We start from the raw sequence: 19,169 nt of genomic DNA on the forward strand, positions 1-19,169 counted from the left end.
CCCGTGGTACTTTTTATGCTTCCCGACATTGTCCGTGGCTTTATTCAAGATTATTTTTATACGTTATCTATTAAAATGATATTTTAGTCGATCGACCGAAAATATTAATTGTGCGAGATGATAATGCACATCGTCCTGCATAAAAACAATATTTTTTCATAGTGAGTTTACGTTTTAAAATATTCAGAAATTATAATAATAAAAAAAACACTGGTAGGTAAAAGACAGAATAATATGTTGTTTCAAATTTCGACAACAATAAAGCTTAAAATCTTCTTGTCAAAGTCGTTTTGGTCAATATTTTTACCTCTCAAATGATTGCCGATTGAATTGGTTGCGAAATGTTCAAAAACGAAATAAGTACCAACAGATATTCAGGTTGAATAAATCACATTCAAACTACTTCTGTTTAAATCTCGAATAACTTTATGAAAAGGAATACAAAAAATTTTCAAGAATGGAAAGCAATTGCAACGCAACAAAGTTTTTAACCTTTCTCGTTAAAGTATTTAATTCATTCGCGGCGTTATTATCTATGAGCAGAAAGATTAACCAAACGATGAATTTCAGTTTTGACTGATTTTCAATTGCGATAACCGTTTTGATAAATGTTTTCCTATTTGTGGCATACTCTTTCCATTTTGTGTCAAAAACACCATTGAAATAGTCCCGGAAAATAAAACATGTTACCTAAAATAAATTCCGCACAAAAGACTATAAGTTGTTCGAATAACATATATTCCAGTCAAAATTTCAACAAAGCCTATTCTTTACATCCAATGAATTTCATCGCGGTACTTCAATCTTCGGTCGCCAAGACCGAACGACCTCGCTGGTTGCTTCACCCTCACCATAGCCTTCCATTCGACGGGGTGACCCCATATCTCTTCTATGCCGCCATTGAACGGTTAAAGTCCTTTAATACCGCCATGGAACCTTATCATTTGCGGTCGATGTTTTGTTGATCATCTGCAGGAATTACTTCAGGTGTTTCTTTTGTGCCAACATCGCATGCTGAATAAAACAACGACGAAATTGGTTTTCGACTGATTTGCCCGATCTCGGTAGACGAATTTTCATAAGCCCGAGAAGAGTATCAGTGCGTTACGTTTGGTGATTCATTTCATTCCCCGAAAGACGATATTCTGTATTTCGTTATGACTATTTTAATGATTATTTTTTTGTTATCACATACCCATAAATACAGTTGTACTATTAGCCGAATAATAACACGACTGAAATGTTCCAGTGATAACGATATAATAAAATTTCGGTAAGAAAATGACACTTTTAGCATTGTAAAGAGGTAAGCACTTATAATTCTTTACCTCAAAATTTATTCGAATCACTGTGCATTGGAAGGAGAATAAATCGAAAGACATTAGACTTCTAACACTTATAGTAATGAACAGCAGAATCGATCTATACGTTACATGAAAATGAATCTATTTTTCGTGAGAATCTTCAATAGATGGTTATCTTTTTGTAACATTCTGCATGCAATACGAATCAATTAATACATTTCATTGAATTATACGAGCAGCCATGACATTTTGGTGACCCCGAGGGTGTTCGACTGCAATGTACACGTGGTCGTTAAATATCAGCAGGTTAATGATCGCCATGGAAGACTGTTATAAGATCGTTGGCGATCGTTAAAGCGATCGCCACAGGTCGTACATAATTAATAGATAATTTCGATAATCATTATTATGCTTCCAGTGGATGTTATTAATACTGAATCGACCATTAATCAAACTATTGCGCGAAACATTTTACACGACGACCGATTAACTTTGTTCGTAGTGAAAATGTTCCTTTACAGTTTGATTTTAATGGTCGGCTACTTGCAACATCCTTGATATAGCGTGCATAAAGAACAACTGAGGGGTGTCTCACCATTGGAATTACATACATTTTCTGGCAGTCGCTACAGTCACAAGGTCTTTAAGCAGCGTCCTATGGCAGTCACCTATACAATTACATGGCAGCCACAGCAGTCTTCTTCATAGACGTTGGCAGTCGCTTAGCAGCGGAAGGATATTTTGGCAGTACGTGTACATTTTTTACTCGAGTGAGACACCCCTCGGGTTAATCTCACTAAAATAATCATGAAAACCTTTCGTATGAAGAACTAGTAGAATGTATTGGTGATTCTTATTATTTGCATACAGGATGTTGCAAAAAAGTGCCATCTCTGGTGGGGAGATTCTTCACGCAAAAATAAGATTCATTTTTCATATAGCAACATAGGTCCGATTCTGCTTGTTTCGCGATAACATGTGATAGATATGGAAATATGGAAATATATTTTCGATTTATTATAATTTCCTTCAAGTACTTTTAGTGATTCAGATAAAATTGAGGGTAAAAGTTATTATAAGTGCTACATATTTAATGCTAAAAAATTAACAAATTTACCAGGAACGTGCATATGGGTTATCACTGGAACATTTTTCAATTCGTGTGTATTCAGCTAATAAGAGTCTAACTGCCTTTTATGGTCACTTACAAGCTGTATTTGTAGGTATGTAGTATTAACAAAAAATAATCATTAAAATGAATCACAGCCAACAGAGTAAATTTGTATATATCTTTCAATCTTTCAGGAATGAAAAATAGATCACCAAACAGTAACCTTTTTTATTCTCTTCCTCAAAGGCTTATGAAAAATTCACGTCCCAAATCCACCGAGATCGGAACAAATCGAATCGAAGCCAGAAAAGGGTTCGATCGTTGTTTTATTCAAACGCCGATCGACGAAAAACAAAAACACGCACACACACACAAGTGAATAGCGAATAGCTTCCCCTCTACGGGTAGTCAATAAAACATCGACCCTCTCAAATGATAGGTTCCGTTGAAGGTGGCGAATTATTAAAAGGACTTTAAGCCGCGGTTGACAGAGGAAGAGCCCCGTTTATAGTAGCGGCACCCAGAGAGAGATATAGGGATATCCCTTGTCAAATAGAGGCTCTATATGTGCCCTGGATTCGGGGTGTAGGGCAGACCGCTGGGTGTTCAGTCTTGAAGCGTTAGGGAGGTGTTGAGTACCTTGTGGAATTCTATATTCGTTCTTAAAAATTTTATAGAGCTTTATTTGAGAAATTTTTATTTTGGAATATCAAATTTTATTCCGGAACGTTTCTTAATAATCTTTTGTACAGGGTGGCTGATGTATGTTTTATTTTCAAGTTCTTCAATGAATGTTTTTTGACACAAAATGGAAAGAGTATGCCACAAATAGGAAACATTTTCAAAAGCAGTTCATCATCGCAATTTGGAAAATCAATTCAAAGCAAATTCATCTGTTTAGTTTAATAATGTACTTTCATATATAAAAAAATAGATAAAATAGCACTTTAACCGCAAGGGTAGATTAAATCATACTTTAACAACGAGGAAAGGTTAAAAACTTTATTTCTTCTCACACATTTTTAATTGCTTCCATTCTTGAAAATTTTTGTATTCCTTTTCATCAGTTATTCGGGATTTAAATAAGTAGTTTGGATGGCGTTTGTCGCCTCAGCCTGAATATCTGTTGGTAATTTACTTATTTCGTTTTGAGCCATTTCTGGCTCCAATTCAATCAACAATCGACACGAAAGAGAATTAAAAATATTGACTCAAAACGACAACTAAAGACAGCTTTATTTATTTGTCAAATTACATGAAAACCAACGCCAACCAGCACAATATTTTTTTTTTTTTACTCGTAATAAATTCCTTGAAATAATAATTTCTGAATATTTTTTTAAAACGTAACTCATATGGAAAAAATATTGTTTATACAAGTTGATAAAATTGTATTATCGTCTCCCTTTCTAATTAATATTTTCGGTCGATCGACTAAAATATCATTTTATCATCTTGTATAAAAAATAATCTTGAATAAAAATACGAGACTTATTGTCAGGAAGCATAAAAAATTACAAAAAGGCCTCAAGCCGGGATGTTGCCTATCTTCTATACTATTCAAAATATAACTGCAACAAGCACTAAAAAAAATGGATGCTTTAGTGTAGAGGAATGGGAATCCCCTAATAAATGAGGACACCTGTACATCCTATTTTTTGCGAACGACCAGATAGTCCTAGCCCAAGATCACGACGACCTTGAATATATGGCAAGGAAGCTGATGAGGAGTATAAGAAATGGGGATTGGAGGTAAATATCACCAAAACTGAATGTATGACTGTAGGGGGCCACAAGAGAACATAGTCTTAGGATGGAAGCGTGATAAAAAACTGTGACAAATACAAATATCTTGGATTAAAAATAACTAACGATGGAAAACTCTATGAGGGTATAAAAGATCTAATAATGCAAGGCAGGAGGGCAATAGCTATGTTGAATGGTGTACTGTGGGATCAAGGAACCTCTAAAGCTAATAAGAAGAACATATTTATATAATACGGTAGTGAAAAGCATAATAACTTACGGAAGCGAAGAATGGCAGTTGAAAAGCAGAACAGAGAACATGCTATTAGCGACTGAAATGGATTGCTGGAGGAGATCTGCTGGAAAATCGAAAAGAGAACAAATAACCAACGACAGAGTAAGAGAGATTATGGGAGTAGAACACACAACTGTGGACGACATAAGAACAGAACAACTCATATGGTTTGGTCAAGTGCAACGAATTCCCGATCACAGAATACCAAAACAAATTTTACTGGGGACACCTGAGGCAGAAATAAAGAGGAAGGCCGCGACGAAGCTGGAGGGAGGGTGTGGACCAAGAACTAGAAAATAGAGAAATACCTGATAATCTCTGGCTAAATAGAGAAGAGTGGAGGTTAGGTGTCGGAAAACGTCGTAGAACGTTCTGAACCGACTTATACAGAGTGAAGAGTTTCCTACGATGTTCTCTATGGGTATCTCGGAAACTACTGGAGATAGAGAGTCGGTTAAATGGGAAAAGAATTGCAGTTTTGTGGGGTCATAAATATTCACCTTTCAGATTTTGAGAAAGTTCATGGCTTACTAGATATTTCAAAGAAAAAACAAATTTCAACTATTTTAAAAATTGTCTCTAATTCCATTATAAGCTATTTTAGACAAAAGTTTTCAGATAAAGTTGTAGATAATCACATCTTTAATGAGACCGTGTCCTCCGTTTTTTCTAAAGCCTGTAATTTTGATATATGACACAAACATATGTTTTTTAAATGGAAACCATAGTTGGCCATGATTTCGTAAAGCGCGCCATTTTTTAAAGCTTTTTAGTGATATAAGCTATAATGTCTTTTCTTCGAAAAATTCGGAGTTATAGCCAATTCTTATAATTTTAAACAATTTCACTTAGTTAGTCATGGGAACAATTTCAATCGCCGTTGCTCTCAGAAATGTTAAGCTGTCACATCTAAACTTTGTAAATTATAATAAACAAAAATTGTAAATATGAATTTTCAAATGAAGAAAAGCGTGTAGATACGCGCATCAATAGAGTGGTTTCCAACATGACTTTCAGTCTGACACACCACCCCCACCCTTCATAATGAAAAGAAATTTTAAAAATCCATTTATATCATAATTATACAAACGCAGGGATAGAAAGAGGTGTACTAATTGCATGGGCCTCCTCGATCACCTGACCTATCTATTTTAGAATTTTTATGCGGTATAGTTACTTTAGTTACACTTTTTGGTTGGATTGGTTTAGTTATTTGGCGAGTTGGTTAGTGTGGTTATTTGGAGGCTGTTAATTCATTGGTTAGTTGGTTTTTCGGGTTTGGGAAATATTCCTTGCTCAAAACTAGATTTGCGTATTTTTTCGGGCATTGCCCGAATTCAACTATTGAGCGTAACATATACACAGAATATGCCCATCAAGGATAATAACCCAAATTTGCTTTAATGGTAGGCAATTATTCAATACAAATTAACTTTTAAGTGACTGAAATAATAAATAAAAAAAAAAAAAAAATATCGAATTTTAAAAAAATATTGCTTTCAGGAACGATTAGGGCCCTGTGTATTTGAAACTCATGTTGGACGTAATAAAAGTTGGGTAAACTATTATTTTATGTAAAGTCAGGTATTAGATTAGAGTACTGTATTTTAATAGATTAGAATTGTTGGTTAATTCATATTTGTTTTATTTTCTATGTAGGTAGATATTTACAAATTGAAATTTCAGGACAATTTTTTTAATACAAATTTTTTTTTTTTTTTTTGTATGCAAAAAGAAAATATACGATATATAATATATTCCTATATTTTTCATTTATTGATTTATGGAAAGCACTGTTCATTAAAATGTTGTATCCTATGTTATAAGACTTGTTTCTCTCTACAAATTTTCTGTCTCACAATGTACCGTTTATTGTCAGGAAGAGTTCATAGTTTCATAGTTGTCGATTTTCGAAAGAAATCAATTACATGCATATTATTTCTTATATTTTCATTTTATTGATTTTATGGGAAAGCACTGTTCATTAAAATGTTGTATCCTATGTTATAGGGCTTGTTTCTCTCACACAATTTTCTGTCTCAATGTACCGTTTGTGTCCAGGAAGAGTTCATAGTTTCATAGTTGTCGATTTTCGAAAGAAATCGGTACATGCATATTATTTCGTATATTTCTCATTTTATTGATTTTATGGAAAGCACTGTTCATTAAAATGTTGTATCCTATGTTATAGGGCTTGTTTCTCTCTACAATTTGCTGTCCCACAATGTACCCTTTTGTGTCCAGGAAGAGTTCATAGTTTCATAGTTGTCGATTTTCGAAAGAAATCAGTACATGCATATTATTTCGTATATTTTTCATTTTATTGATTTTATGGAAAGCACTGTTCATTAAAATGTTGTATCCTATGTTATAGGGCTTGTTTTCTCTCTACAATTTTCTCTCACAATGTACCGTTTGTGTCAGGAAGAGTTCATAGTTTCATAGTTGTCGATTTTCGAAAGAAATCAGTACATGCATATTATTTCGTATATTTTTCATTTTATTGATTTTATGGAAACTGTTCATTAAAATGTTGTATTCTATGTTATGGGCTTGTTTCTCTCTCTACAATTTTCTGTCTCACAATGTGCCGTTTGTGTCAGGGAAGAGTTCATAATTTCATAGTTGTTGATTTTTTGAAGAAATCAGTACATGCATATTATTTCGTATATTCCTTAGTTTACTGGTTGCCTAAAAGCATTCATAACAATATATTCTTCAAATTTTTCAATTTAATAGCTGTTGGTAAGTTTCACTTCAAATACGAAATAATTACACTGTTTTTTTTTTTTCAGTGAATTTTCTTCCAGTGGCGACAACCCTAAAATTCTTTTCAAGCAGGATTACAAAGTTTGGTGGTCTAAATCCGTCATCCAATCAACACAATTTAATACCGCTTAACATGGCTTAACCGTCGACAATTAAAAAGAGAAAGGACGAAAGAGACGATGTGCTCATGTCCAGCAGCTCACTCTCCACGCAGAACTTGTAATTACCGAGTCCGGTAATGGACGTACCGTGTCCGACAAGGGAACGGCGCCACGGCCAGCGGAAAAAAGCGGCTTTTAAAAACGAGGGTACTGCCGCGACCGTATCCCCGTGTGTGGTTAAATTGGATTTTATGTTATTGTTGTTTGATTATAAAGTATTTAAACTTTAATGCTCGTATAGTATCTTCAATTATACTTATGTCCCTTCTTCTGTTGTTCGTTTTTTACGGTATAATTGGAAATTTATTTCGTGCAAAAACGCGACTTATATACAGGGTGAATCTTAAATAAATGCAAATATTTTATAAGGGCTGGTAGAGCTCGATAAAAAGGAGCATATTTTCCCTTTACTGTTTTTAGGGTTCCGTACCCAAAGGGTAGAAACGTGAACCCTATTACTAAGACATCGCTGTCCATCCGTCCGTCCATCCGTCCGTCTGTCACATAGCTCTATCTTATGAACCGTTATAGCTAGACAGTTGAAATTTTACAGATAGCTGGCTATACATATACAGGGGTTGATCTGTGGGTTTGGAACAGCGCAGATTAAACCGGCATGTTATTCTTTTTAATTAATAGGAAGGAGCGCGCCAGTTTTAACCGGTCCAGACTTGAATGTTAGTTTACACCATACCAGTTAAATCCGCCGTTGTACATTTCTTAAATAAATATTTGAAAAGTTTTAGTGCGACAAGGTCGTCAACATGTCTTCTGAATGTGTTGTATGTTCAAAGACTTTATTTTATTTAAAATATTATGGCGCATGTTTTCGGAATTATATATTTTATATAACAAAGCGCCTGTGCAGAAATTCCGACTGAAAACTTTAGATCTTCAGATGATCTTCCCGTTGCAAGAAAACGAAGGGTGGCCATTACCCGGTCCTCTGGTTCTATTGCTGCTCTCATTAGAGTATCTTGCTTTGTGAGACCCTTTCTTACTAAACTAAACAAAAGCTTATACGTACCAATATCCATTCTCAAATAATTTTTAAAACAAAAAAAAAAAAAAAAAAAACTTTTAAGAATATTATGAAATAACTTTTTCTTCAGCAACTAACTTTTCATCCATTTTGAACATCTCCTTTTTACAGCACTACTTTCATTATTTGCATATTAATAATCATTCCACAACACAGAGCTACTTTTTGCCTTCCACAAAACATTTTAAAGCATACGTTTTAGGCATACTTGTTATACCACCGATTATCAAACCGTATACAAAACTTTCGCGAATTCGAAATTCCTCAGTTTCGATTCAAACGGTAGATAAATCTACAGCTTTCGCCCACTAACGCCCGGTGTTCCCTGTGGCGGATCGATCTCTAAGAATTAACCGCGAATTTTTAATCTGCGTTAGTGGATTACAACATATTAGCATCAATTGTTCTTTCAGGTTGATCGGGATAATTCCAATGGCTGAAACAATCAAGGGGACTACCTGGACCGATTCCATTTGCCATATATTTTTATTTTATTCTCAGATCTTGATACTTTCTTATTTTTTCTGTAAACTTGCTTTGTATATTGTTGTTGTTAGGAATAGAAATGACAATTAGTAAAACTGTTTTTTTAATTATATTTATAAGCGTCATGTCCGGTCTGTTACTTCTAACGGTTTTATTTGTTAAGATTGTTTTATCTCAGTATATTTTGAAACTATTATTTTCGACTACTGGTGGTGGATGATATTTGTAGTAGGACTCTTGGATTTCTCGGTCAATGTTGAATTGTTTGAGGATCTCCAAGTAGATGATCGATGCGACTCTGTTGTGTCTTTCCAGATACATTGTACTCGCCAGATTACTGCACCCTGATAAAATGTGTTCTATGTTTTCACTTCCAGAATCACATCTATGGCACTTGTCTGATATATTCTCCTTTAGGATGAGTTTCCGGTAGTTGCGTGTTGGAATCACTTGGTCTATCATAGCCACTATGAATCCCTCGGTTTCTGGGTAGAGATAACCTGATGTTGACCAGTGCAATGACGCCGCCTTTTCAATGTGATGTTGATCATTTGGGTACCGTCCGTGTAACTCCTTGGCTCCCCAAGCAGCTATTTCATTAGTGATCGATCATCAATTATAATCGACAGGTCAACCTCTATATGTATGGCCAGCTAATGTATCTATGTTGCCGCTATAAGAACAAATACTCATCCCCTAGGAGATGCAAGGCCTTGTCGTTGGTAGAGCTCCTGGTTAGGTGCTGGGGGAATCCCCCTAGCACTTGGCTTGATCTAAGAAGCATCTCACTCATCGTCTTGTCCCTGACTGTAGTGTCGTGGCCAGGGAATTGCACAAAGACATATAACGATACCGGGCGGGGCTACGGACAGCCACAACCTTGGGGCACCGAGGGGCACCCCATTGTATTTTACCCCTTACTTCTACATGCTGGGCTCTGTAGAAGTGCACCGACTATCCCTAGCGACTCATAGGAACACTATGAGATCTGATAATAATAGTAATAAATACATCACCGGTGAAGCTGTGGGAAAACCCCCTAGCGACACTGGGAACAGTAACAATGGAAGTTCCAAGGGGCCAAACCCAAGAGAACTACAGGAGAGGTGGCTGACACTTGCGTGAGACCATCCTCCGCAAGTGGTATACAAGCTACCACCTCTTTTAGCAAGGGTCGGGAGCCTGCCTCCTACCTCTAAACCCAACAGGCGACACAAGCTACCGTTTCGTCTACCCGGCCTGGGTCGTAGCTCCTCGACTGTGAGGGACACGGGTCTCCGCAGGAAGTCCTGGGACTGTATGATGAGTTATAACTCAAAGAGGGGGACACAATAGATCTCTAAGGTCGCAGAGGTTAACCCCCCTCCCACTTATTCTAATTCTAAATTCTAGAACAAATACTAAAAAGCAAATTAAATAAATGTTTATCAATAAAAAGTACTTTCACTAAACATTATCTTTTAGTAAAATTTTACATAGAATCTTTCAAGTTCTCGGTGGCCGCGTGGTTACAGCGTTAGGACTTTACGTTGCTATGACGTTGGAGCCGTAGTAAAGCAGGTTCGAATCTTAGTCAAGGCGACTTTTTAATCGTTTTTTAATTTTACATATTTTACATATTTGTATGGTTAATACAATTTTAGTAATGTATTTCTCTTCATTTTTAATTACTTGTTCAAATTTTCTTCAGCTAAATCGGAAAAAAAAGTTTATATTAATATAGTGTCTAATGCTGTATAGATAATGAATGGTACGGAACCCTTCGTGCGCGAGTTCGACTGGCACTTGACCAATTTTTCAAATATTTAAGTCCGAAATATCCGAGTTATTTTCCTTGAAAATTTAAAAAATGACTTTGCTTATATTTTGAGAACCACACTTGGCTTTTTGTGTTTTCTTTCTTGTAGATTTAATCCACTACATATTTCGCCATATTTTCAGAATATTATAATTTTCACTAAAAAATTATAAAATTTTCCAAAACCTCGAAATATACCCTTCAAATTTAAAAAAAAAAAAAAAAAAAAAAATTTTATAATATAATTTTAGATTCTTTGCAAAATTTTTATGAATTTGATATCAATATTTCGTTTTCCCTCTTATAATTGACAGATAAAAACTTTTATTTTTTAGATAAAAATAGTATGGTATGTTAGATATACAAATTAGATTGATTGGTGTTTTCTGGTATTTTGAAACACTTCTCTGTTTTCACCGGAAATGACTACAACTTCGATACCTTAAATGGCATCCCCGGTATTTTTTTTTACTCTTTTATTCGATAGAAAATGACATTCTGAGAAGAATAACATATCATATATCAACTTTGACATTCTCGCTTAATAAAAAATTGTAATTTAAAATTCAATCTACAATGCCATGGCTATGTTAAAAAACACTAATTCTCCATCAAGGAGCCTTGGAAAAATATATTTGATCGTCTAATGTTTTAGTGTCTTGTCCTGGCCAGTTAGAAAATGCTCAATCGTATTTTAATCATATCTCAATTTTTCAAATGAAACGAGGGTGGCTCATTAGTATTATTTGGAAAAAGATTTTTACGAATAATTTGATACCACACTATATATTATATTTCAAGTTAAATTTTCGTTATGAACTGTAAATTATAATTTCTTAAATAACCATATGCGAAAATGTTGACATATGATATGTCATTATATCTAGAGTGACATTTTCTATCGAATAAAGTAAAAAAAAATACCCATTTAAAATAAAGTTGTTGTCATTGCCGGTGAAACCGGAAGGACTGGAAACAATTGAATACGTCAATCAACGTCTAATTTATGTCATATTCTAACATACCAAACCTAGTTTTTTAACAAAAGTAGAGGTGAGCCACTTTGAGATGCACCCGGTATTTGATATCATCTTGTTTCTTGATAATATTTCTACGACAATAAAATGTACAATCATTTATTGTGATAACGTACCAATTAATATACTATTTAGAAATAAGTTGAAAAAATAAACCATTGGACTAATGGACAGATTGAAGGTTTTAAATTTTCATAGTGCCCCTCTATTCAGAGTTTGATTGAAGACGTTTGAAATTCTTATTAGAGCTAAAAGCCTGTCTCCTAATTTATTTACCGGATTTGTCCCCGAGGTAGATTGATATTTGAAGTTTTAAGCGTCACTGTTTAAAACAAAGTCGTAAACTTTCCACTATGAAGAAAATACAAAAAATATAGAATAAGAAAATTAAAATGAAATAACAATTAATGTTAGTGTACCTTTATATAATATTGAATATTTATATAGTTAGACCAATTTGTGTACAAGTAAAGAACCATTGGAAAATGTGGGCCTGTATGTTTAAACCGTCATACATACGTTTTCACAAATGATTGACTGTTAGATACAGTAATTAAAGAACAAAACCAACTTGGAAGGAATGTTATCATGGTATTAAATGAGATACTGTGGGACAGAAGCATGAACAACAGGAACAAATCGTTAATATATAAAACCATCATCAAGAGTATAACAACATACAGCGGTGAAGTGTGGCCAATTAAGGAAACAACAAAACGAATGCTGATAGCTACAGAGATGGATTTTTGAAGAACAGCAGACAAATCAAGACTCGAACGAATAACTGATGAACGCATAAGAGAAATTATGGAAGTTAAACATACAATAGTGGACGAGAGAAAGAACAGACAACTCAGGGGCACGTCCAAAGAATGGCAGAAATAAGAATCCCAACGGAAATAATAAACTGGAAACTTGCAGAAAAAATAAAACCGGTTATAGATCGAGAAGAAGTTGGCTGGATGGCATTAACAATTTTATGGAGGAAAGAGCTCTCGGAGACGATGCATGGAGAGACAGACAGGCATGGAGAGATGACATCGGAAGACGTAGAACGTTTTAAACCGATTAATATATATACATATATAGGTTTTAAACCATTGGCATTGTTTTTATCATTTTATTCGTACCCAAATTTGGTGTTCGTTGTATGTCGGCCAATGGAACAAACTTTAAAAGTAATGTTTATATCTTTGTGACAAGGAGTTAATTTTTTGGATAACTACTTGGGTTAAGTGGTAGAATAGCTTACAGCTAAACTTCGCCCACAAATTGTAAATATCTTTTTTATAGTACAATAAAGACGATTTTTTTTCACTGCTCAGAGCAGGTTTAAAGCTGCCTTATCGGTCCATGGGAACAAGACAAGGTGCTATTGTTAATCACCTAGAAACGAACGAACAATGTTGGCAGCATCAAGCAGCACAGATTTCTGCATTAGGCGGTGGCATTTCTGTGGCATTCGAATTACTTTAATTGTTCTTTCAGGTTGACCGGGATAATTCCAATGGCTGAAACAATCAAGGGGACTACCTGGACCGATTCCATTTGCCATATATTTTATTTCTATTCCAAATCCTTGATATTCCTTTGTTATTTTTTCTTTAAACTTGCTTTGTATATTCTTCTTGTTAGGAATAGAAATGACAATTAGTAAACTCGTTTTTAATTATATTTTAAGCGTGATGTCCGGTCTGTTAATTCTAACGGTTTTATTTGTTAAGATTGTTTCATCCCAGTATATTTTGAACCATTATTTTCGACTATGGGTGGTGGATGATATTTGTAGTAGGGCTCTTAGATTTCTCGGTCAATGTTGAATTGTTTGAGGATTTCCAAGTAGATGATCGATGCGGCTCTGTTGTGTCTTTCCAGATACTTTGTACTCGCCAGATTACTGCACCCTGATAAAATGTGTCTCTATTTTTCACCTAGAATCACATCTACGGTAACTTGTCTGATATGTTCTCCTTTAGGATGAGTTTCCGGTAGTTGCGTGTTGGAATTACTTGGTCTTGCATAGCCACTATGAATCCCTCGGTTTCTGGGTAGAAATAACCCAATGTTGACCAGTGCAATGACGCCGCCTTTTCAATGTGATGTTGATCATTTGGGTACCGTCCGTGTAACTCCTTGGCTCCCCAAGTAGCTATTTTATTAGTGATCGTGTAGGAGTTGGAAAAGCATCATATTGTTTACTACTGAGGTTCAAAGGGGTGTATTTGACATCAGCTGAAGACACCGTGAAGAAAAGGTGGCTGTTCTTGGTATAAAAGTATTCTCTGAGGCTCTTTATTTGCTCCCGACAGACATTAACAACATCCAGTAAACCTCTACCTCAAAGACGATAGCTCCAAGTACAATAAAGACGTTTTTTTTTTCTTGTTATTACACAAGAAAGGAAGACACAAAAGATCTATAAGGGGTCGGGTTGATTATTATGATTATCCCATACAATCTACAATCAGTGGCGAAATACTCAGGTCCTTCTCAAGGTATAAAACAATATTTAACACATATCATTTCTGAAGTTTCAGTTTACCTACAGAAGTTCAAAGTTTACAGACTATATTCTCTGTTTACAGACTGTCAGTTGACATTAGCTTTACTAAATGTAGAGAACTACTGAAAAATGTAATTTTATAATTTGGAAAACCTCTCTTACCTCCATTTTGTTCTGTTTTGGGAAACCAATGTCTCACCTGAGCATCAGCCACCAGCGTTTTCGCTAGGGCTGCTCTTTCCGCCGACGCCAAATACTTTTGTTTGTGAAACCGTTTCTCTAGTTCGGCGATTTGTAACCTGGTGAACGACGTTCGGGGTTTCTTCCGTTTAGGGGGCGTTCTGTTTTGGTAGGGGTGGCCTATTCGCCTCGTCATGGGGAATGTGGCTGTAAAGAAGAAAACATGAATCAGTTTTTTGTTATTGGAACTATCTATATAAGTAAAAACGAAATGTTGTTAAGAGAGAATCGGTACATTTTTTTTGAGAAAAATGAAATAGTGAAGAAAGTGTCAAAGAATATGAAGTAGTTAAGCCGATGAAATGTGAAATGTGAAAAAAACTTCCGATGGAAGCTAGTGAAATAGAAAAAAATAAGTTAGAGAGCGTCTTTTTATATCTGTACCGAGAGAAGTGAACACTCATATTTTTAAAATTAGAACTAGCTAAGTTTGAGACAGAGGGCGCTACTTTTAATAAAATCTCACTTCACAAGTATATGACAATTAAAATCAAAAGAAAAGCTTATGTTCTAACGTGTTTAAAAATAGTAATAATATAACAATTTTACAATATTTTTTTTTCCAATATCCTCGGAAGTATTCAGATATTTTGAATTTCCAATACGGCCATAATTTCTTCACTACCTTGGTAATAAGTCTTGCTATAGTAGTAAGTTATCCACACATTTTTATAATATATATTTTTTTAATATGATCTTAAAATGTCCCACAGTATAATAGTGCAAGAAAATAGGCCTTCAAATACGAAGTTTTGGTAAAAACTTGAAGTTACTTTGAAAGATGTAAAAAAGAATTGTAAAAGATTTTTTTGAATTCATTGAAATAAATAAATAAAATTATTTTCTCGAAATTTCGGAGAAACAGTAAAAACTAGAAAAATAGGTTCAAATAAAAGTTGTAGAGCGTTCCATTTTACATAAAAATGGTCTCTATACTTTATTTGCTTAAATCAAAGTTAATCGATGCTAGAAGCTAGGACACAACTTTTATTGAAACATTTTCAAAAAAAAAAAAAAAAAAAATTTGAAAAAAAAAGAACTTATTTATATTTTTCACCCCTTCCCGGGGTGAATTTAAAAAATCTCAATTGAAGTTTATAATTTTCCAAACAAAATGAACAAAAAAATGTTAAATATAAGAATTTTTCAGCAATGATATATATACAGGGTGTCCCAGGCTGAGCGTATTAGTAGAACTAATAATATGTCTAGATCGATATTTTATTATCGAGATCTATCGATTAAATATTTTCATTATTTTTTTTTTTTTTTTTTTTTTTTTTTTTTAAATTTTCTTATTTAAATGGGTTCCCCTATTTTTTATTACATACCTCTAAATTCTCTAGAAAAATGCTATGAATATTGATGTTAAAACACTCTATATCTCAATTATATTTTTGAGAAAAAAAAGTTTTTTTATTTAAAAAAAATGTATAGCCTCAGAGTCAAATTTAGTGATTGCTACAGCTATTGTGATGATAAGGGAGAACGATTGATATTATTCATTCAAAATAAATTTTTTTTAAATTAAATATAATAATGGCCGAAACTGTTTTGGAATTGAGCGATTAAAGAATATAAATCATTTTTTTCATTGAAATCCTCATTCCTTTTTCCTCACTAGTGAAGATTTTACATCTGTTAATTTTAATTATACGTTCCTATACCAAAATAAATAATTTTAAGTTATTTAAGATTTTAGTCTGAAAACGTATATTTTCTTTGATTTTATCTAGCTTCCTTTGACATTAAGTGTCAAAAGTCAGACAATTTATTTCCATCTGTCAGAAAACAAATTATTTGAATTTTCTAAGCTTTATTAACAAATAAAAAAAACTTAAAAAAGTTAAAAAGTGTATTTATAAAAATATGTCTCGTATTTTCGCTCCTTAGTGATATCTAATAGTTGATATTAATTATATTGATAATATACTGTATCAACCCTGAAAAAAAACAACGTAAAGTTGGCTTCCAAATGATGATCGATAACATATTGCTTTCTGAACAAAGTGTCACAATATGATATAGCCAGATCTATTGATTTACATCACTTGACGTTTAAAGTCATAGGCTACTGGTCAAAATCAAGAAAAAACTAAATTTTAAATAACTTAAAAACGATTCATTTTAGGTACAGGAACATGTATAGTCAAAAAGTAACGAATTGAAAATCCTTTTCACTAGTGAAATAAAAAAAGTGGGTTTCCATTTGAAAAAAATGATTTATGATACTTCTTTTATCGCCCAATTCCATGACAGCTGCAGCCATTATTATATGACATTCAAACAATTTAAATTTTGAAATAGATAGGCGCATGTCTTCTCTTTATGACACAGTGGCTGTGGTAATCACTAAATTTGACGTTTAGGCTATACACATATTTTTTACAGGCAGTTTTTTTCGTCCAGAAATTTTAAATATTTTTTTTCTCAAAAACGATTAATGTTAGGTATAGAGTGTTTGATATCAAAATTCATAAAATTTGACATAGAATGTAAGTATGTAATAAAAAATGGGGGCACCCAATTAAAATAAGAAAGTTGTCATCAAGTTCCGGTATTTCCGGAAGTTTCGGCATATTGAAAATAGTTTTAATCGATAGATCTCGTTGTGAAACAATGATGTGCAAAAACTCTCCGGTCTAGATATTGTGGTTCTCTAGAAACTTCTAATGAACGCTCAGCCTGGGACACCCTGTATATTTTTTAAATTTCTACTATCATCCCCTATCTTCTAGCCACACTATCTATGTTAATTTTGATCTGAGCAAAAAAGTATAGAGATCATTTTGAACAAGAAAGAAATAGTGAGGGAAATGTATAAAAACGAAGAAAAAAAAAAGAAAAAGATTAAACGGCTCAGCCCTCAACAACTCGTAACCGTATACACCAGTGAGATCATTTTTATGTATAATTTGACGCCTCACAATTTCAAAAAAATAATTTTATTTTTTTATTTCACTCCTCCTCGGGGTGAATTTAAACAAATCTTTCACAATTCGTTTTTAGATCTTTCAAAGTAACTTATATCAAAAATTCAAGTTTTATCAAAACTTCGTATTTAGGGTGGATGCAGTGACGCCGACGTTCCGTAATCCTGCTGTTAAAAGATAACAGCTGGTTGGATATTGTCACCAAAACCTGTTGATTGGTTGTTGTATTGATATTTACGCTGCGTTGGATACTCTACACTAAATTATAAAAAAACGGTGAAGACTAATGATACAGTCCGGGTTTTAATAAACATTAATAACGGTAACAGACTAACGATATTAAAACATCTGTAATACTCAAGTATACAAACAGAAAAAAAAATGTCAAAAATACCCTAATATTGACGCCGTTGGCTTCTATAACTGCCTGTATACATCCATTCATACTGTCATTGAGGCTGCATAATATATTATATTGCGTTATGTTGTCCCATTCTTCTTTAAGGACCAAGCGAAGTTCATATAATGAAGCTGGTACTGCGTACTGCGTCGCGACATCCTGGCAAGCATTTGCCAAACGTCGAACATGATGGGCAGTTCGTAGTAGTATATAGTTCACAATAATCATCAAAGCCGCCTTGTCACATTGAAAAAATAACTTCAAAAAAGAAATGATAATTATTGAAAAATTGGCAAATTCTTAGAGGCAAGTTCATTTCGCTCTTAAAAGTTAACCAAGGCATGTATTGGCATAATCCAAAAAACAAAATGCTCAGGAGACATGGTTCTGACCATAAAATTATATTTTAGGAACATTTACTAATGAAATTATTGCACAGAGTGTTATAAAGTTAAGGTAAAAAACAAACCCTCGATTAACCCTGTAGGATATGCCAAATACTAAAGTTTATAAAAAACTGAGTTTACGAATAAGTGGTATAATTATATACAGTGATATAATTATATACAACTTGCTAAAAAATTCACGAAAATAGAATACCTATTTCTCTCCAATCTATTACGGTCAAAATAAAATACTTACAACCAATGCAAACACTTTTTTACCATCTATATCCATCCCATAAAAAACTAAGTTACAAAGTACATAACTTCCCTTATTTATCGTCACTTCCCTCCTTGAAAAATACTTTACTCACCGCTTATATTCAGCGCCCCGCACCGTTTCGGTTAACGTTTTGGGCCTGTCTAATGCGCTAAAACACTGATATCACCAGTCGCTCTAACGACTCAATAATCCTTTAGAGCGCGGCGCGTAGGGCGAAATTATTAGGTAAAATTACGTGCAAACGACAAAGTAACCTTAATGGCGCATCATAACCCTCATCCTCTTAAAGTAACGCCTGAGGACAACAGCGACGAGGTTAAGAAATTACCTTTTGTTTTCATTTAGGAACAGCCAGGCGAGGCGGGAGTGTGAGGTGTTTATCAAAGTTAGGAGGAGATTGTTAATTGTAAATACAATATAATAAAGTCTTATGATCAAGAGTACTTTGTCGTAGTAAGTTTTTACTTAAATCGATACCATATAATCCGGACTGTCTGTGACACTGTAGAAGAAAACAAACAACAATTATTTATCCAAACGATTTTAAGAGATAGACTCAATTAGTGTAAAAATCATACACTTTTCAAAACTTTTAGTTTATTTCTGAGTTACAACCTTTTAAATACAAGAGTATTTATTAATATAATATAAAACTATTGTATAAAACTCATTTGGTGG

At 33.8% G+C, this 19,169-nt stretch overlaps 1 protein-coding gene across 1 annotated transcript in view; it reads right to left on the reverse strand.

Moving 5' to 3' along the window:
• LOC115885858 (T-cell leukemia homeobox protein 3-like) overlaps window positions 1–16,761 on the reverse strand; it is a 36,197-nt gene extending 19,436 nt beyond the window's left edge. Inside the window, 3 exon segments of the mRNA XM_030904881.1 lie at window positions 14,415–14,436; window positions 14,439–14,639; window positions 16,725–16,761. Coding sequence (XP_030760741.1) covers window positions 14,415–14,436; window positions 14,439–14,639; window positions 16,725–16,761 — 260 coding nt within the window.
• Between the last annotated feature and the right edge of the window lie 2,408 nt (window positions 16,762–19,169).

This window comes from Sitophilus oryzae, unplaced genomic scaffold (assembly GCF_002938485.1).
Source record: "Sitophilus oryzae breed Bouriz unplaced genomic scaffold, Soryzae_2.0 scaffold_461_pilon_pilon, whole genome shotgun sequence".
NCBI lineage: Eukaryota > Metazoa > Arthropoda > Insecta > Coleoptera > Curculionidae > Sitophilus > Sitophilus oryzae.